This window comes from Capricornis sumatraensis, chromosome 1, assembly GCF_032405125.1.
Source record: "Capricornis sumatraensis isolate serow.1 chromosome 1, serow.2, whole genome shotgun sequence".
Lineage (NCBI taxonomy): Eukaryota > Metazoa > Chordata > Mammalia > Artiodactyla > Bovidae > Capricornis > Capricornis sumatraensis.
In genome coordinates this window covers 163,522,847-163,544,482 of record NC_091069.1, presented here as the reverse complement: position 1 = coordinate 163,544,482, position 21,636 = coordinate 163,522,847, and the positions used below count along the sequence as shown (strand labels likewise).

General features: G+C 38.1%; 1 protein-coding gene across 1 annotated transcript in view; it reads left to right on the top strand.

Moving 5' to 3' along the window:
• The first annotated feature begins 238 nt into the window (after positions 1–238).
• Positions 239–21,636, top strand: part of SLC9C1 (solute carrier family 9 member C1) — a 116,352-nt gene continuing 94,954 nt past the window's right edge. The window contains exons 1-7 of the mRNA XM_068968425.1: positions 239–382; positions 636–786; positions 1,628–1,754; positions 4,404–4,513; positions 6,072–6,172; positions 8,823–8,951; positions 15,571–15,736. Of these exons, the coding sequence (XP_068824526.1) occupies positions 239–382; positions 636–786; positions 1,628–1,754; positions 4,404–4,513; positions 6,072–6,172; positions 8,823–8,951; positions 15,571–15,736 (928 nt within the window). The remainder of the gene's footprint in view (positions 383–635; positions 787–1,627; positions 1,755–4,403; positions 4,514–6,071; positions 6,173–8,822; positions 8,952–15,570; positions 15,737–21,636) is intronic.

Here is a 21,636-nt window from a genome sequence, read left to right as displayed (position 1 = left end):
CAGATACCTGTTCCTTGTAGCTTCAGGGGTGGAAATCAGTTGGTGGAAATTAATATAGCAATACAATTTCTGGAGTTTCCTTTTCATCCTTGCTTATGTTATTTATTTATTTTTAAAATACAACAGCCTTAAAACTACAAGGATTGCCGTAGCATTTCAGAGGTAATGATGCTGTGTAGCACTTTCTACGACTGTACTTTGTCAGCCAATCAAGTCAGGGGTTGTGAACCTAAAGCCAATGGGTGCAGGCCAGGGGCGGGGCTTAGAGCAAGTAACCGTCAATGAGGTTGCAGTTGGTTGTGGCTGTTTCTGGATGAACGGATTAGCTACCTTCCACCTATCACTTACATACTACATGATACTCCTCCTGAAGCTCTGGATGGTGAGTCTTCCTCTAGCTTCCCATTCAGGAAATTGCCCTTCCCCGCTGGTGAGGAAACAAATGCTTTCACAGTATTGCCGCTACAGATTCAGCAACCATTATTAGTCTTGTAGTTTCCACTTTTCGTATGGTAGCCAATCACAGACTTTCCCGAAGATCAACCAGCCTCTCGGTATGACTTTCTGTCCCTTAGCCCCTGCCCCTCCTCCATTACACTTCCCATATCAACTTTCTAAACGGCTCACCTACCTAGTATTTATTCGCTTTGCCTTACGAGGCACCAAGAGGAAACCACACTGACGCCGTGCTAATCTTAGGTGTATGGAGCAGAGCCGAGAGCGAGGAAAGGCTCATTCTAGTGAGGAAATCAGGAAGGCAACAGACCGCCCACTTTCGCAGCGTCTGTAAGAAGCTGCTGTTTTGTGTGATCAGAGAATCCAACTCCAGTTTTGTTTTTTTTTAAAAATCAATCCTGAGCGCTTTGCAGCTTCTTAAGATTACTGGGCTTCCACAGCACTCTTTTCAGGATACTTTTGTCACTTAATTCCTGCAAAAAGCAGTGATTAAAAGGAAGAAATATTTACCATTTTCAGGGACAGAGTGAATCAATATGATTTCCACACCATGGGAAAGAGAATTTCTCAAGGCTGACTGATGCTGGGGACAAATCCATGTGCCATTTGAAAGGACAGTTATTAACCTCACACAGAGAGAGATTTGCGGCTTTATTTAATTCTCCTGATAAGCTAATGTAGGAAACCCATGTGGCAATTTTAAGATAAATCAGTATTTTTCCTTAATGCATGCGACATGGACTCATAAACTTATTCAAAATTGTTAAAAGTCAATTTAACCTGAATAATAATAATTGTAATTACATTGAAAATCTGTTTAATCTAAACTGCTACTTCTTTACCCATATTTTTTAAAGTGTCAAGCTTGAATAATATTAGCATTTACATGCTAACTTAACGAGATCATTTTGTGGGAGTAAAGGTTTGTTAGGAGAATTTGGAGTGGAGATTGAATAAACTGATTTGAGTTTTCACAGCCAAACAGTGAAATTCTGCTGAGTTTGATCATATATTTCCCTAAAGTTCAAGTGTAATTAAGATTTGGAGTAATTTTATTCTTTTATAAACGGGATTTATTAGAATTGAATATACAAACACTTATTAAGGTTTTTAAATAAGCTATTTTAGAAATGAGAAACCTGCTTGTGGGATCATGTATCCCCGCTTTTAGTTTGGAAAACAATTGACTCCTTAACTATTAAATTCTGCGAGCATATAGAAGTATACAACTATGATGCAGAAAATATTTTCCTTTTTGTTCAAGCCCTTTTGCTTTGTAACAGTGAGAAAATTAATAGGTGACATTGACAATATTTTACTAACCAGTTTGATTCTGAGAGCAAATACACCAGTCTTTCAGTGTTCTTCCCTAATGGCACAGATTTCTCCTAGAGCAGTGCTGCTAAATAATGACTGACTATTAGAATCACTGGGAAGATTTTAAGGTTCCCAATACTCAGGCTGCACTTTACACCAATTAAATTAACCTCTGGGGAGCCACCCAGGTAAATACCTGTATTTTTAAAACTCTCTGATTCTAATATGTAGCCAAGGTTAAAAATGTCTGTTTTAGAAGGATAACTGAGCTTACTTTGCTGTATCACTATACTATTATCAAGATCCTCTGGTCTACTCCCAGTTCTTAACATGTTACAATGAGGTTAAGGAATTTAAAAATTCTAGGGAAAACGAAACCAACAAGTGAAAGAAAAAAAAAAAAAAAAGCAGCCCCAGACGGGGAAACTGGTCTGACACTCAGGGCTAGATGTCACTCAGTGTTACTACAAGCTGGTGTGATGCTCACAGCTAGTCCATGTTGTTCTCTCATTTGACATAAATAATCTCATAGAACATCAAAATCAAATGAGGTCACTATGAGATGATAATAAAATTGGACAGAACAAGTCACCATGCAACCCATCCAATACCAAACACCTCTCATTCTTGTCTAAACTAAGTGGCTGCTGCTTCTGCACTCAGTACAGCTTTGTCCCCATTCCAGTTTGCCTTCCCTGTAGGTAAGAGTTATTGAGTACCCAACCACAGAATTGTCCTTGCTTTCTGACAGCATCCAAGTTAGAATAAAGTCTCACTTCCTTAGACCATCCCTCTCCAATATTACCCAGATCCATAATTAGTTCTTTCGAATATCCTTTTACTGAAACCCTCTACTACAGTGCCCCAAGGTGGATATGTCTCCCTCACTGAGACACATAATACCCCAAACTTGTCAACTACAGATGTGTTTCTGGGGTCTTCACCAGAAGGACACTGATACCCTTTCTCAAAATACCTGACTCAAGAATGTTGGAAAAAAATGTTGGCTTAGAGACAGAAAATTGAGCAAGGTTGCCTTTGAACTGGGTGAAGCACAGTGGTTACTAAACTTGGCTACACATTAAAATCACTTGGGGAGCCAGGCTGCCACGCAGACTGATTTAAATAGGAATCGTGGGGATAAGACTCATCACCAGTGTTATCATATCTCCCCAAGTGATTTCAAAGAATGTTATAAATTCTGGGAAACTATACAAATTAGAAAACTGAAGCCAACAACAGGTTATCCAGAGTCTTTTACGCTGTAAGCCTCAGCCCAACAGACCTTTGCATGTGCGCAGTCAGACCAGAGAGTTGCCGCTTTCACATTGGTGCTAATATGGCACAGTGTTTGCAAGGCTCTTTGATGCTAGTGATATAATACCATGTGGAAAGAAGCAGAAAGTATGATTATATAAGGATGAACCCAACTGTGTAAATAAAATATATAAGAGCCACTAGATGACATGATTGTGCAAAATTTTTTCCTGTTTTTGAAATGTTTGTTTATATATTTATTTCAAAAATGTTCACAAAAAGCATAATTTATTTAATTAGTTTTCCTTCAAAAGCGTTGTTTAGATAGTCAGAAAAGAGCATATAGAAAACGAATAAGTATATAAAATATGAAACTGGAAAAGACATTGCTGGATCACGAGGGGAAGTTTAGTAGTAACTAATTGATTGCTTAGCAAGGCAGCAAGGTGAGATGCTAAGAGACGCTAGAAAATGTTAAACCAATATTAGGAGAGATCAAATTGGAAGAATGCCCTCCATGAAGTTTAAGACCCTGATGGAAAACGTTCCTTACCATGGGAAGCAAGTGAGATTGGCAGACTGCAGCTATCACCTATTTCTTCAGACCAAGCCTCATCATGGCCCTTGTTCTTCTTCCAAGAGTAGCAATGGAAACATGTAACAATTCTCCTGTTTTAAATCATTTTGGTTTCAATGTTTTTCTTAGGTTCTTAGTTGCTATAAAAATATTTAAAAATTAGAGAAAACCTGGCCCATGAATGTCTTGAAGCAGATAAAAGATGATTATTATTGAATATCATCATGGTCTATTGCTTTCTCTCTGGATATAACAAGAAAAGAGATCAGAATATTCTGCCCCCCTCCACCACTTCCCACTTTGGAATAGCTGCCTGAACATGCTTCCAGAGGCTCAGATAAGTGAGGGCAAACCCCTCAGTTGTCCATCCTGAGAACTAAATAACCTGTACCAGTGTGTAGTCCCAGTGACTGGCTAGATGAAAAATCCTCTTTTCAGTTGAACAGATGCAGCATGAATAATAGCTGATTAGTGCTTGGTATCATAAGAACACAGGATGACACTGAATAGTCCCTCTTACTTGGGGTTGCACTTTTTCTTTATCACTTAAATAGAAAACATCATAGAAGAGGAAAGCATCCTTAATTTTGCCAGACTCTAGGAAATTACTGGAAATAAGGACAAATATAGGCTTTTTCTTTCTCTTTTTAAGAAAAGCTTTAGGAGGCCACCAAGAAGAAAAATCTAACTTTGTTTTTGTTCTAGGCAAGTTTTGCAGAGTCCTGAGAGTTGGATTCAGACAGCCTGTGAGAAACCACAGGATGGATGGCCAAATTTCTAATTTAACTTTTCTTAGGAAAGAGTTTACTGATGAATGGCTGGAAGTTTTTAGGCGTTCATTCTTGCAAACTTCTCAGGAACTCCCGAAAATCATTATAATACTGTCTTTGATCTGTATGATTGGAGGTAGGTGCAATTCTTTTTATTTCAGTGTATTCTGTGGATGTATTTTGTATATGTCACCATATAGAATTAAGGAAGGTAACAATAGTAGGAAATTAGTGTTTTCTTCTCTAAATTCATACCTCTATCCCAAGATTTTCAATCAAATGAATCCAATAATAATCTGCCCCTAAAGAGAGACCATGTAAATCTGATTCATATTCTTCACCTCTATTGAGTTCAGAGTGTTCATACCTTCTTACTTGCTAAGTTATGGTTAGATTTAAGTGATGTGGTGAATTGAATCAGATTAACAGAAAATCAAAGGTTAGGGATTTTATTGTTAACTTGCATTATCATAAACTATAGTTTCATCCATATTTTTAAGTTAGCTGTCCCACATCTTTCTTTACTTGGAAAAAGAATTTTCAAAGTGATAGGTCTTCTGAATGATTCAGTTACTTTTTAACCCCTTGATAAGTGTTCTCTTGGGATTCCTATGTGGCACTAGTGGTAAAGAAGCCGTCTGCCAGTGCAGGAGACATAAGAGACTTGGGTTTGATCCCTGGATGGGGAAGATCCCCTGGAGGAGGGCATGACAACCCACTCCAGTATTCTTGCTTGGAGAATCCCATGGATAGAGGAGCCTGGAGGGACACAATCCATAGGGTGCCACGGAGTCTGGCCCTACTGAAGCAGCTTAGCACAGCACAGCACAGATGTTTTCTTAGGTTTTACCCAAACAGTAAAATATGCTGAGAAGAACAGAACACTGTAGAAATCAAAAGAAAGCACAATTTTGCATCCTTTGACCTGATTAGAATTGTATTACAAATAATTAGGGAACATTAAACTGAAGGAAATGCTGTGATATTGCTTATTGCACTTTGAGAGAATGAACAAAGTTAAGTATTCATTATAGGCTCTCTAATAGGTAGTGAAGTGAAAGTAGTGTTAGTTACTCAGTAATATCTAGCTCTTTGTGACCCCATGGATTGTAGCCTGCCAGGCTCCTCCATCCATGGGATTTTCCAGGAAATAATCCTTGAGTGGGTTGCCATTTCCTTCTTCAGGGGATATTCCCAACCCAGGGATCAAACCCAGGTCTTCCGCATTGCAGGCAGACTCTTTACTGTCTGAGCCACAAGGAAAGGTAGCTAGATTTCCTCATTGTTATACTAATTCCTCACTGTTAAATTGAGAATTAGCCAGGATATTTCATTTTAGTTATTTATTAATCCCTCATTGCTGGATTGCTTAAGAAATGAAAGCTGATTTATAGCATGTGCATAAATTACTACAAATATTTTAGTAGTAACCCAAGAACCAATGGTTATTAGAAATGTTTACTAAAGATTCTAAGGAAATTATGCACATCATAAAAGAAGTAAAGCATGAGTTTAGTAGATTACAATTATACTGATTTTATGTGTTTAAGTGTGAAGGAGGGCTTCAGTTACTGTTTCATCACTTACTTGCTATATTTCTATATTTCATTGTCTTCATATTAAGAAGTCATATCAAATTAAAGTTCTGTTAAGTGTGATATCTCATTGCCTTTCAATAGACATATTTTTTGCAGCACTTTTGAACCAACACTTGAAAGACTTTCCAATTCCTCTCCCTGTGATATTATTTTTACTTGGATGCAGTTTTGAAATGCTAAGTTTTACATCTGACCAGGTGTGTATAGTAAATATGTGTATTTTATTTTCCTTAGTATATCTAAGATTCATATGAAGATGGCTTAAGAAAATTTGTAAGCGTATCTGCTCTACCATATATGCTTGTGATGCAAATAACATTAGATCAGCTGTGTAGAAAAAGGACCCAGGTGTGAAAAAGCTGAAATCCAGCTTAACATTGTCAAAACAGAGCCTAGGTCTCAAATTAGGTAGGCAATTCAGAATGAATACACATATAGCTACTGAGAGTGTGAGTAGCTGAGTATTTAATCATAATTCAAAACCTTAGACAAGAAATTGGCTAACAACATAGAAACCCAGAAAGACTTTGAACTACTGATACAGGACTCTATTACCAAGATAATTCTGACACTGAACCAATCTATTGCCTCAGGAATGTTTCATAGGGTTCCCATTAGAATGGAGGTTCTCTCTATGCTTGGCTTGGAATGTATCAAGAAACATACATTGAACCTCTTACATGGAGTTAGAAGTGAGAGAAAAAGCAAACTATATAGCCAAGGTATCTACAGTAATATTAAATAGTTGGGAACAGCTGTAGTCAGGTAGAGAAGAGAGAATACTTACTACAAGGAATGTAGAATGCATTACTGGCACATTAAATAGCCCAGGGGTTGGCAACAAAGTTTTTTTCTGTAAAAAGCCATATAGTGAATATTCTGGACTACACAGGCTGTATGATCTCTATCACAGCTACTCAATTCTGCCACTGTAATTTAAAAGCAGCCACAGACAATACATAAGAAAATTGGCATAGCTGTATTCCAATAATACTTCATTTACCAAAAACAGGCATTAAGCCAGATTTGTTCCCAGGGACCATAGTTTGCCAACACCTGCCTTAGTTAATCAATATGTAAATAGGAATGTGTGTAAAAATGATTGACTTTCTCAAACAAATTCTATCAGTGATGTTAAAAGTGATAACGGAAACCACGTATACAGGCAAAAATCAGAAGCAGATTACTACTTCATTTGTTATGAACAGGTTTCATAATCATATGATATTTTACATAAGTGTGACTTAAAATACTTCTATAAACTTTCCTATTTGTCAACAACTCTTTAAAGGAAAGGCCCCTATGTCTAGAGCTGTGAAGGGTCTAAGATTTTACTCAGGCTTCAATCTCATAAATTAACTTGCCACAGTTTCACAATCCTACAAAACACATGGGACTCCTGGGCTAGAGACAAAGTACTCTATTACTCATAGTAATAGCAGAATCCAGAGCCTAGGGTTTTCTTGTCCCATTCTATGAACCCCATAAACAGAAGTAAAGAGGGCAAGGTGAAATCTGCATATGCAATGGGTTACATTATAAGAGAGGAAATCTGAGTTTAGAGAACTTGAATTATTTTATGATGGGCAGTGAGCTCATCTTCCCCCTTGCTCCAGAGAGAGATATTATCCTTATTACACTGGACAGTAATAGTAAACCTGCCCTTTGTTCTGGAGGGAGACACTTGCTGTATCTTCCAAAGCTGTACATACAAATATTCTTGAAAGAAAATATTCCTGGAAGAAAAGCGATCAGTGCCTCCACCCATAACGTACAGAGAAACACAAAAGACCAGTGAAGAATTACATTCCAAATACAAGAATATCATCTAACCAGTAGGTACTCAGTGTCTCCTTCATGAGTGAATGTTGAATGGATGTGTTAATTAACCACACTCATCTCTGCTCACCCTCAAGCAAGAAAGCCAATTTACTGACAGTGGATTGTCTTGAAGGAAACCATCTATTATAAGGTGCCATACAAGGAGTACCAGACATCTAGTGCTCAAAAAGTCTTCGCTGATGGGTTTCAGCAAAGCATTTTAAAAACAAGGCAAATGAGGGGAGTCCCAGAGTATGTGATCAGCTTGTGCACAATTCTCTGATTGGTTGATGGTGAGGTAAAGTAAAATCATTGCAAATATTTCCTGTTTCCAACCAGACTCCTGAGGGGATGTGTTTATTTCTTTCATTTGGTGGGAGTTTAGCATCTGTAAAATAACTCAGCAGATATTCATCAGACTCTATTATTTAGATACTTCAGAGAGGAGCTAAAGCAGAGGCTATGAGGGAGGGGTCTATCTGGGGAAGGCCCCATAGAGTCCTGCTTAGTTACAGACACCCATAATAAAGTTTTAAAATTGCAACTAAATATTTTATGATAAATGCCACTAATTAATTATTTCATGAACTGCATTGACTTCCTAGTCTCTTAATCCCACTGTTCTTCCATACACATCTACATAAGCCATGGCTAATTATGTAATTTCTGGAATTTGATGTACCTGTTTACTCCTTTGTGGATTTTGTTCATGATGACCCATCTACCCCAAATCTCTTTCTCTTGTATGCCTGAAAATCTCCTCCATATCCTTTAGTACCTGTGTCAATGTACTTCCTTTTTTTTTCTTTAAAAAGAAAGACTAGACATAAAGATGTCCATTAACTTTTTGCTGTAGTTGGTTATGATCTGATGAAGAACAACAAAAATCCAACAGAGTTAAGACTTAAGCACTTACTATGTTGTGATGTATCTTTTTATTTTTTGCTAGAGATAGGAATGCCTGACATGTATTCCATGCTAACAGACTAATGGGAAAATGAGAAAATAACAGTCTTATATTATTAGGTCCAAGAATATGCAGATGCCATACAATGGATGGATTCCCACTTATTTTTTAATCTATTTACACCGATAATCATCTTTACTGTTGCATTTGATATGGATGTTTACCTGCTCCACAAGTTATTTTGGCAGGTAAGAAGTTATTTTGGAGAGTAAGAAGTTATTTTGGCAGATGTTATTTTTAATAATATTATTCACTCATGAGCTACTACATGTTATCTATGTTCATGTTTTTCTTAATTTTAAAAACTTAAAAAATTTTTCTTATAAAAAATTTACAAAAAATTTTTTTACATTTAAAAAACTATTTTGAGATATAATTTACATGCAGCAGTGTGCATACATTTTGCGCATACAGTTTGATGAGTTTTGACAAATACCTGTGTAACCATCACCCAATCAAGATATAAAAATTTTCATCAATCTAGAGAATTCCCTCAGAATTTCTTTGAAGTCAGTTCCTTACCAATGTATCAGTGAGTCAATCCCTAATCTAACCTTTTTTTTAAATAATTCAATTTAATTTTATTTACCTTAGAAATTTGTCCAAATATTAATGTGACTTTCAGCATAGACAGTAATTTCCAAGGTCATGGGGTATAAGTAGAATGACTAATTTTCTCATTATTTATTATTTCCATATACTATATTTCTTTTGAATATTAATTAATAATCAGAAAAAATTAGGAGATGATTTCTATAGCTTTATTCTTAAAGTCTCAAATAGATGCCAGGCGAAAAAAATTACATAGTGACTTCACAGGCATTATTTTAAAAAATCATCCCTAAGAAAGATAAATTATATTCAATTAAATTGATTTTAAAAATCCATTACATATTGTTTTTAGCTGGTTCTTTAATAATTACATAATAGTTTCATTGTCTTCCATGTATGTCTTAGATTCACAATCAAAAATAGTAGATCTCTGCTTTGGTAGCATTGTATTCTTCTTTTTCCCAAAAATTTTTATTTTTGATAAAGTCCAATTTGACCAAATATTGAAAAATTTTCCTTTTACAATTTGTGTTTTTATGTCATATTAAAAAATTATTTCCTAATTCAAGGTCACTAAGATTTTCTATGTTTTCTTCTAGAAGTTTAATAATTTCATATTTCACATTTAGGCCTATGATCTAATTTGAGCTAATTTTTAATGATATGAGATGCATGTTCAGGTTCATTTTATTTTTTCATTTGGACTTTCAATTTTTATGGAATCTTTTTGTTTCTTCAGTTTTATTGTGATATAATCAACATAGATCACTATATAAGTTTAAGGGCTACAGCATAATAATTAATATGCATCATGAAATGATTATCATAATGTTTAGTGAATATCCATCATTTTATGCAGTTACAAAATTAAAGAAATATAAAAAATATTTTTCTTTGTAATGAAAATTCTTAGGATTTACTCTCTTAACAACTTATATAACATACAGCAATGTTAATCATATTTATCATGTTGTTATACATTATATTCCTATTACTTATTTATCTTATAATTAGAAGTTTGTAAGTTGGTATCTTTGTACTGTCTTCATCCAATTCTCCTTCTCACTTCCCCTGTGGTTACCCCTATCTCTGATAACCACAACTGTGATCTCCTTTTCTATGAGTTTGTTTGCTTGTTTATTTATTTTTGAAGTATAAGTGACTTACATCACTGTGCTAATTCCTGTTATACAATATAGTGATTCAATATTTGTATACTTTTCAAAGTGATCATCACAATAATTCTAGTTACAGTATGTCACCATACAAAAATATTAGTTATTGACTGTATTCCCAACACCGTACGTTTCAAACCTGTGACTCATTTGTTTTGTACTGAAAGTTTGTACTTCTTAATCTCCCACAGCTAATTCTTTCCTTCTCAAAATCCCCTCTCCAGGTGGTTACCTGTTTGTTCTGTTTATGAATCTGTTTCTGTTCTGTGTTTGTTCACTTAGCATGCTACCCTCTAGGTCCATCCATGTTGTTGCAAATGATCAGATTTCATTCTCTTTTGTTGCTCAGTAGTCTTCCATTGTGTGCATATGTATGTATTCTCATCTTCTTTATCCATCTATCAATGAACATTTCGGTTCGGTTCAGTTCGGTTCAGTCGCTCAGTCGTGTCCGACTCTTTGAGACGCCATGAATCGCAGCACGCCAGGCCTCCCTTTCCATCACCATCTCCTGGAGTTCACTCAGACTCACGTCCATCGAGTCAGTGATGCCATCCAGCCATCTCATCCTCTGTCGTCCCCTTCTCCTCTTCCCCCAATCCCTCCCAGCATCAGAGTCTTTTCCAATGAGTCAACTCTTCGCATGAGGTGTCCAAAGTACTGGAGTTTCAGCTTTAGCATCATTCCTTCCAAAGAAATCCCAGGGCTGATCTCCTTCACAATGGACTGGTTGGATCTCCTTGCAGTCCAAGGGACTCTCAAGAGTCTTCTCCAACACCACACTTCAAAAGCATCAATTCTTTGGCGCTCAGCCTTCTTCACAGTCCAACTCTCACATCCATACATGACCACAGGAAAAACCATAGCCTTGACTAGACGGATCTTAGTCGGCAAAGTAATGTCTCTGCTTTTGAATATGCTATCTAGGTTGGTCATAACTTTTCTTCCAAGGAGTAAGTGTCTTTTAATTTCATGGCTGCAATCACCATCTGCAGTGATTTTGGAGCCCAAACAATTAAAGTCTGCCACTGTTGCCACTGTTTCCCCATCTATTTCCCATGAAGTGATGGGACCGGATGCCATGATCTTTGTTTTCTGAATGTTGAGCTTTAAGTCAGCTTTTTCGCTCTCCTCTTTCACTTTCATCAAGAGGCTTTTTAGCTCCTCTTCACTTTCTGCCATAAGGGTGGTGTCATCTGCATATCTGAGGTTATTGATATTTCTCCTGGCAATCTTGATTCCAACTTGTGTTTCTTCCAGTCCAGTGTTTCTCATGATGTACTCTGCATAGAAGTTAAATAAGCAGGGTGACAATATACAGCCTCGAGGTACTCCTTTTCCTATTTGGAACCAGTCTGTTGTTCCATGTCCAGTTCTAACTGTTGCTTCCTGACCTGCATACAGATTTCTCAAGAGGCAGGTCAGGTAGTCTGGTATTCCCATCTCTCTCAAATCTTTCACAGTTTATTTTGATCTACACAGTCAAAGGCCTTGGCATAGTCAATAAAGCAGAAATGGATGTTTTTCTGGAACTTTCTTGCTTTTTCCATGATGCAGCAGATGTTGGCAATTTGATCTCTGGTTCCTCTGCCTTTTCTAAAACCAGCTTGAGTTCTTGCTTATCTCTACTTCACTTAGTTCTGAGCTTTTATCTTCTTCCTTCAAATATATATTTGGAACATACTCCACTGTTGCTTCATTCTGCCTCATATGCTATTTTGTTTATATGTATCTGATAAGTTCATTGCATTTTCCAACGTTGGGGAAGTGGTTTTTTTTAGGAGAAGTCCTCTGTGCCCCAGTGACACACTCCCCTCTCTTCACCAGAGCTACATGCTCTAGGGGTTCTTCTTACATTAGATACATGGGTCCATCTCTTGCAGCAGGCTGACTACCATGGAAAGTCTGACAGATGTGGCTGGCCCAGTTCAGTTGTTTTCTAGGCTCTGCCTTGTGTAGATGCTGCCAGCTGCTGGTGGGAAGGGCGTGGACTCAGGCAGCTGGCTGCAGATCCCTTGGGGGTCCTGGGGCTAGGGCTGGCCCACTGGTAGGCAGAGCTGTGTTTTGGAGTGGGTTTCTGTGGGGCCAGGGATCATGTATCTAGTGTTTGCCTGCTGGTTGGTAGGTCCAGTTCCTGATATAGCTGATTAAGGGCCTGGGGTGCTCCAAAGTTCATGTTGACCTATTGGTGAGTAGGGCTGAATCCCAGGGGCATCGAAAGTGTCTTGGAGCTGGTATCAGCTTGCTGATATGCTGGGTGGTGGGGGTCCCAGGGCTAGTATTGGCTTGCTGATGGGCAGGGCCATGATCCAGGGGGGACCTGGAGCAAGCGCTGTCCTGTTCATCTGGATGGCTTTGGTGCTCTTGTGGTTCCTGGGTTCATGTCTACCCACTGGTGGGTGAGGATGCATCCTGGGGCTAGTGCCAGCTTGATAGTGGGTGAAACCAGGTTCCTCCAGCTGAGTGTAGAGACTCAAGAGGATCCTAGGACTAGTGCCAGTATACTGATGTATGGGGTTGGACCCTAGGCTTTTTGATGAACAGGGCTGTGTCCCAGGTTAGCTGTGCACTCAAGGAGTCTTAAGGAAACTAGCCTACTGGTAGGCAAAGCTGTATCCTCACCCAGGTAGCTGCTTGTCCTGAGGTGTTCCAATACTTTTGCCAACATGCAGGGCCAGATTCTGCAGATCAATAAGCTAGACGAAGGATTCCCAAATGGCACTTGCCAGGACCAGGGTCCACATGGTAGAACAAGTTCCCCGAAATGGCTACCAGCTGTGTCTATGTCTCTGGGGCATCATTCCACTCTGAAAGACTTTTCAAGATCAGCAGGTGGGGCTGACCCTGGATCCTTTCAAATTATTGTTTCTGCCTTGGGTGCCAGAGCATCTGAGATTTTGTGTGTGCCCTTTAAGAGCGGAGGTTCTATTTCTCACAGCCGTCTTGTCTATTCCAAAAGCAAGTCCTCCTGGCCTTCACACCCAAATGTCCTAGTAATATCATTGCTATGGTGCAGAACCCCCAGGCCGGAGATCCTGATGCAGGGACTGGACTCTTCACTTCTAAGAGAGAAACTCTGCAATTGTAATTCTCCTTTTAGTTGTGGCTCACTCACTGTGGGCATGGGTCTTGGCTCTATAGTGCCTCTGGCCCTTCTTCCCATCTCATTGTGTGTTTTCTTTTTTAAAAAAATATAGTTGATTGAAAATATTATGTTAGTTTCAGATGTACAGTGTAGTGAATCAGTATATTTTGAGATTAAGAGATAATGGCTATAATTCTCTGTGCTATACAATATGTTCTTGTTGCTTATTTTATACATTCCGTCAACCCCATACACTTAATTCGTCCCTACCTCACTTACCTTTCCCTTTTGGTAAGCACTAATTTGTTTTCTATATCTATGAATCTATTTCTCTTTTGCATATATATTCATTTATATATTTTTTAGAGTCCACATATAAATGATATACAGTATTTATCTTTCTCTGATTGATTTCACTAAACATAATGTTCTCTAAGTCCATCCATATCGCTGCAAATGGCAGAATTTTATTCTTGCGTTGGTTGTATAGTGGTGAGCATAGCTGCCTTCCATTCTTTTTATGGCTGAATAATATTCTATTGAATATAAAATCCACATCCCCGTATCTATTCATCTGTTAATGGGCACTTGAGTTGTCATGGTTTCTTTATATCTTTAGTTGTAGACCTTTTCTGCTAGTCTTATGGCCTTTCTCAACAATAGCTACTCTGTTTTAAATAGGAATGAGTGATCAATATACTGTTGGCTGTATTTGAAATGCATTATTGCTGTTAACTGTAGTCACCATACTGATATTATGTCCCTATGCTTTACTTATTTTATAATTGGAAATTGGTGCCTTATGACCAATTTTATGCATTTCACACCTTCATCTCCCAACTAACCTGATTGCCTGCCTCTGTCAACCATAAATCTGTTCTCCAAATCTATGAATTTGTTTCTTTAGATTCCACACATAAGTGAGATTATATGGCGTTTGTCTTTCTCTTATGATTTATTTCACTTTGTATATGCCCTCAAGATCCACTTGTATTGTGGCAAATGGCAAGATTTCCTTCTTTTTCTTATGACTGAATAATATTCCATACATGTATATACGTACATAATGCGTATTCCTTATCCATTCATCTATAGGTGGAAATTTAGATTGCTTAACGTTTGGCTGTTGTGAATAATGCTGTAGTGCACATGGGAGTATATTTGTGAATTCTCACAGGTACTTTAAGGAACAATCAGCATATTTTCCCAAGTCTGTTGGTCATAAAATCATGCTAAATAACCACCACAGGAGAATAAGAGAAAATAGAAGGCAACTTCCCAAGAGTGGGAAGGCAGAAGGCCAGGTTCCAGTTCTGAAATAATAGAATTTTCCTTCCTATCTTTACCCTGGTCCTCTGCCATTTCCATGCAATCTTTCTATTATTTTCTTTTCTCTTTCCTCCCCCCACCCCCACTCTTTTGTAACTTCTTTCTAATTTTTTTTTCTTTTTTCTGTGTTAATAAGCTATGTTTCAGTTTTTCTCCATTGTTAAATGTGTATATATATTATACATATGTAACATATAGTATATTTATATGGTATCTATGTATATACCTTCACACATACATATCTATATTCAATGTCTTTATCAAGGTAATTAAAATTTTATTTTTTCCCTTATGGTTTATTACAGGATATATATAATATATATATATATATCCTGGGAATATATATATATATCCAGGGGATATAATTCCCTGTGCTTTATAGTAGGACCCTGTTGTTTATCTATATGTAGTAGTTTGTATAAAAGTTGCTTTTTAATTATAATATTTCCTATAACTAGGATTTCTAAGATTCTAAGACTCTCACTGCAATTTTTTCCTTATCCAGAGTGTCAAGCACATAGTTGTTAAGTAAGATAATTGAAAATTTCCCTTTGATGGATTTAATGTGATTCTAATGTGATCCTACATCTTCAGTATCCTGATTTTGCTTTTAAAAATGGAATACAAATGCAATTTGATTTTTCTATCTATGAAATTTCTTTGCAGATAGTTTTCATTACGATTCCTGGCTTTCTGATCAACTATACCTTAATCCTTTGGTATCTGGCATCTGTGAATAAATTGCTTTTGAAAACCACCCCATGGTTATTATTTTCAGCCATACTTGTGAGTTTAGATCCCATGCTGACTTCATCTGCTATAAAAGATCTGGGTAGGTGTATTTCTCTCTTTTCCTATATTTAAAATATATTCCATGTTTAAATTGTCTAGTTTTAAGATCTTTGTTCATTATAGCTTCTTACTATGTGAAGTGGGGTGCTGGGACACTAAGGTTTGAGCATAGAGATTCTTGTGGTGATTCTTAGAATAGAATGAAATGCCAGTGATGGGCTTACTCAGTATTTTAAGTCTTACATTCAGCTGTGGAATGAAAGTGAAAAGTGAAAGTGAAAGTCGATCAGTCATGTCTAACTCTTTGTGCCCGCATGAACTATACAGTCCATGGAATTCTCCAGGCCAGAATACTGGAGTGGGTAGCCTTTCCCTTCTCCAGGGGATCTTCCCAACCCAGGGATCAAACCCAGGTTTCCCACATTGCAGACAGATTCTTTACCAGCTGAGCCACGAAGGAAGCCCAAAGAAAACAATCTGCCTTTTGCATCGGCTGGGAATCGATCCCCAGCCTCCCATGTGGCAAGTGAGAATTCCACCACCAATGCCTTGGTTAGGGCAGGGCATTATTTGGAATGCTTGACATTATGCATGCTTCTGCCTTGAGCCAATAGGATAGTTTTGGGAGCATTACAATATTGTATGTATTTCATGGTAATATTTTTATTGCCCAACACCTATTTTCTGTTGAAAACACTGTTCTTTGATAATGCTATCTGTAAAAAAAAAATTATCTTTTAAGTCTTTGTCACCATTAAGACAAAAATTCTAAAGAGTCAAAAACAGTAAAATCATTAATGATATAGTGTTTTCAGTGTGCACTGTTTTAAGAGAAAGAAACCTCTTTTGAAAAGTAAAATGCCAAGTCAGTGTAACCCAGAAAAAAAAAAAAATCCAAGACTCGCATTCAAAAAAAGGAAAAATTACCGAATTTATGTTTGCTTGACTATGTTTTATAATGAGAATGGAAACATTTGTTTTAAAATAGAATTTTAATGTGGCACATACATGCACACACACCCTCACACGAGCACTTTTTATGGACAAAGCTAGTGGAGGTGATGGAATTCCAGTTGAGCTGTTTCAAATACTGAAAGATGATGCTGTGAAAGTGCTGCACTCAATATGCCAGCAAATTTGGAAAACTCAGCAGTGGCCACAGGACTGGAAAAGGTCAGTTTTCATTCCAATCCCAAAGAAAGGCATTGCCAAAGAATGCTCAAACTATCGCACAATTGCACTCATCTCACATGCTAGTAAAGTAATGCTCAAAATTCTCCAAGCCAGGCTTCAGCAATATGTGAACCGTGAACTCCCTGATGTTCAAGCTGGTTTTAGAAAAGGCAGAGGAACCAGAGATCAAATTGCCAACATCCGCTGGATCATGGAAAAAGCAAGAGAGTTCCAAAAAAACATCTATTTCTGCTTTATTGACTATGCCAAAGCCTTTGACTGTGTGGATTACAATAAACTGTGGAAAATTCTGAAAGAGATGGGAATACCAGACCACCTGACCTGCCTCTTGAGAAATCTGTATGCAGGTCAGGAAGCAACAGTTAGAACTGGACATGGAACAACAGACTGGTTCCAAATAGGAAAAGGAGTACTTCAAGGCTGTATATTGTCACCCTGCTTATTTAACTTCTATGCAGAGTACATCATGAGAAACGCTGGGATGGAAGAAACACAAGTTGGAATCAAGATTGCGGGGAGAAATTTCAATAACCTCAGATATGCAGATAACACCACTCTTATGGCAGAAAGTGAAGAGGAGCTAAAAAGCCTCTTGATGAAAGTGAAAGAGGAGAGCAAAAAAGTTGGCTTAAAGCTCAACATTCAGAAAACGAAGATCATGGCATCCAGTCCCATCACTTCATGGGAAATAGATGGGAAAACAGTGGAAACAGTGTCAGACTTTATTTTGGGGGCTCCAAAATCACTGCAGATGGTGATTGCAGCCATGAAATTAACAGACACTTACTCCTTGGAAGAAAAGTTATGACCAACCTAGATAGCATATTCAAAAGCAGAGACATTACTTTGCCGACTAAGGTCCGTCTAATCAAGGCTATGGTTTTTCCTGTGGTCATGTATGGATGTGAGAGTTGGACTGTGAAGAAGGCTGAGCGCCAAAGAATTGATGCTTTTGAAGTGTGGTGTTGGAGAAGACTCTTGAGAGTCCCTTGGACTGCAAGGAGATCCAACCAGTCCATTCTGAAGGAGATCAGCCCTGGGATTTCTTTGGAAGGAATGATGCTAAAGCTGAAACTCCAGTACTTTGGCCACCTCATGCGAAGAGTTGACTCATTGGAAAAGACTCTGATGCTGGGAGGGATTGGGTGCAGGAGGAGAAGGGGACGACAGAGGATGAGATGGCTGGATGGCATCACTGACTTGATGGACGTGAGTCTGAGTGAACTCCAGGAGTTGGTGATGGACAGGGAGGCCTGGCGTGCTGCGACCCATGGGGTCGCAAAGAGTCGGACATGACTGAGCGACTGAACTGAACTGAAAAAGAAAGAGCTATCTGAGGCAAGTAGGAGGAGAGTAGGGGAGGAATACTAAGAGTATCTATATGAATAAAGAAAAGTCAGATCTTTAAGACAAGGAGATTAAGATTGTATCAGCATCTATCCCCCAACCCTGCTGCTATGGGACTCTCTCAATTCCTGTTCCTTTTCATACTCATAAGATTTGGAGCAGTTGTAATGAGAGAGAGAATTCCATAATCCTCCTAACTTTATAATCTTAGAGTTTAGTTATTCCATTGACTTCCTGGTTTACCATTGTTGAATTTAAATCATTTCTTTGGATTTACTTACAAAGTTATTCTTGTAATCTTTGGCCATCTTGCTGTTACTTTTGTAATTTTGCTTTTCTCCTCATTTTGCATCATTTTTAAAGTATAAAAAATTTATTTTTCTCTTGGAAATATTTTTGCCTGAGTTTTCACAGAAAGACTTTTATATATGTTTTATTTTATTCTCAACAATAAAATCTGGCCAGGCCTATGTTTGGAGTACATGGATACATTCACATTGTTTTGAGCTTTTTATGATCTATTGACTCCTCTTATGCTCCTTGTCTTTATTTCCAAATATTCATTTTGTTATAGCCCTATTTTCTAAGATGGAATAGTTATACAACAGTATCAGTTAGGGTTTGTTTTTTGTCTTTGCTTTTGACTAAAAATAACTCCCACGTGTAGTGGCTTAAAACTACAATCATTTTTTATTTCTCATGAGTTTGGTATGAAGTGGGCTCTGCTGATCTTGGCTTGGCTCACTAATGAATCTGCAGTCAGCTAGAGGGTCATCTGGGAGCTAAGTGACCTAGAACGACCTCACCTGGAAGATCATTTCTCCTATTATTTCTCACATTCCTCCAGAAGAGTAGCCAGGAAATTGTGCCATGATGGTGGCAGGGATCTGAGAGAGTAGAAGCAGAAATCTTTCTCAAGCCTCTTCTTGTATAAAGTCTCATTAAAAAAAAAAATCTTTGGTGATAGAAACTTCAGTCTTATAGCAGAAGGCATGAATGCAGAGACAGGTGAGGAATTAGATCAAGGCAATGAGTTTCTACAGGGACAGACTGCCTTGGCTTTGCTTCTTTTCCAGTAGCATACTTACTGTATTAGATTGTGATCAGAAGGATAGGCTGATTGGTTCACAAGAAAGGTTTTTACCCTTTCCTTAATAATATTTCCTTCCTATGGACATTTTGAAAATTATTAAAGAAGTTCATTTCTAGTGTTGCCCCACAGGAACATTGAATGGCAAGAAAGAAATAATAATAGGTAGATATCTAAACTTGGAATAATATCATAAATGGAGGAGATTAAGATATGCAGAGTACATCATGAGAAACGCTGGACTGGAAGAAACACAAGCTGGAATCAAGATTGCCGGGAAAAATATCAATAACCTCAGATATGCAGATGACACCACCCTTATGGCAGAAAGTGAAGAGGAGCTAAAAAGCCTCTTGATGAAAGTGAAAGAGGAGAGTGAAAAAGTTGGCTTAAAGCTCAACATTCAGAAAACGAAGATCATGGCATCTCGCCCCATCACCTCATGAGAAATAGATGGGGAAACAGTGGAAACAGTGTCAGACTTTAATTCTTTGGGCTCCAAAATCACTGCAGATGGTGATTGCAGCCATGAAATTAATAGAAGCTTACTCCTTGGAAGAAAAGTTATGACCAACCTAGATAGCATATTCAAAAGCAGAGACATTACTTTGCCGACTAAGGTCCGTCTAATCAAGGCTATGGTTTTTCCAGTGGTCATGTATGGATGTGAGAGTTTTGGACTGTGAAGAAAGCTGAGCACTGAAGAACTGATGCTTTTGAACTGTGGTGTTGGAAAAGACTCTTGAGAGTCCCTTGGACTGCAAGGAGATCCAAGCAGTCCATTCTGAAGGAGATCAGCCCTGGGATTTCTTTGGAAGGAATGATGCTAAAGCTGAAACTCCAGTACTTTGGCCACCTCATGCGAAGAGTTGACTCATTGGAAAAGACTCTGATGCTGGGAGGGGTTGGGGGCAGGAAGAGAAGGGGACAACAGAGGATGAGATAGCTGGATGGCATCTCTGACTCGATGGACATGAGTCTGAGTGAACTCCAGGAGTTGGTGATGGACAGGGAGGCCTGGTGTGCCGCGATTCATGGGGTCACAAAGAGCTGGACACGACTGAACGACTGAACTGAACTGAAGATAGAAACAGATTATATCAGATTGCTCTCCATTAATGGAGTTTGATTTCTAAAACCATTGAAAGTGATATATGAGAAAGTCAGACAATTACTAATTACAGTCTGACTACCTGGACAACTGCATTAATACTTTGGTTAGTTACCATAGTATAGAGCTTTGGTTTATAAGTTTGCCTTATCCCTCTACTATCATTATTTTTTTGTCTTGTCTTAAATGCATGGTGCACATATTTATATAGACCAAGTCTCAGAATTAAAAAATAATAAATTTCACATTTTCATCTGTACTTTGAAACAAGAAATGAGAGCTCTAGTTGATTATCTTACTTACATAAAACAAGCTCCCCCTGGTGAATCCGTGGTGAAGAGTCTGCCTGCCAATGCAGGCGATGCAGCTTCTATTCCCTTGGAAGATCCCTTGGAATAGGAAATGGCAACCCAATCCTGGGACTCTTAAGAGTCTTCTCCAGCACTCAAAAGAATCAATTCTTTGGCACTCAGCCTTCCTTATGGTCCAAGTCTCACGTTCATACAAGACTACTGGAAAAACCGTTTGTGTGTGTGCTTAGTCGTGTCCGACTCTTTGTGACCCCATGGATATAGCCCACCAGGTTCTTCTCTCCATGGGATTTTCCAGGCAAAAATACTGGAGTGGGTTGCCATTTCCTACTCCAGGGAATCTTCCCGACTCAGGGACTGAACCCATGTCTCTTGTGTCTCCTACACTGGCAGGCAGATTCTTTACCACTGTGCCACCCAGGAAGCTCCCTTATTGGAAAAGCCATAGTTTTGACTATACAGACCTTTGTCAGTAAAATGATGTCTCTGCTTTTTAATATGCTAGGTTTGTCACAACTTTTCTTCCAAGGAGCAAGCATCTTTTAATTTTATCATCTATATTGATTTTGGAGTCCAAGAAAATAAAATTTGCCACTGTTTTCACTTTTTACCTATTTGCCATGAAGTGATGGGACCAGATGCCATGATCTTAGTTTCTGTATGTTGAGTTTTAAGCCAGCTTTTTCACTCTCTTCTTTTATGCTCATCAAGAGACTCTTTAGTTCCTCTTCAGTTTCTGACATTAGAGTGGTATCATCTGCATATCTGAGGTTGTTGATATTTCTCCTGGCAATCTTGATTCAAGCTTGTGATTTATCCAACCCAGAATTTTACATGATGTACACTGTATATGAGTTAAATAAGCAGGGTGACAACATACAGCCTTG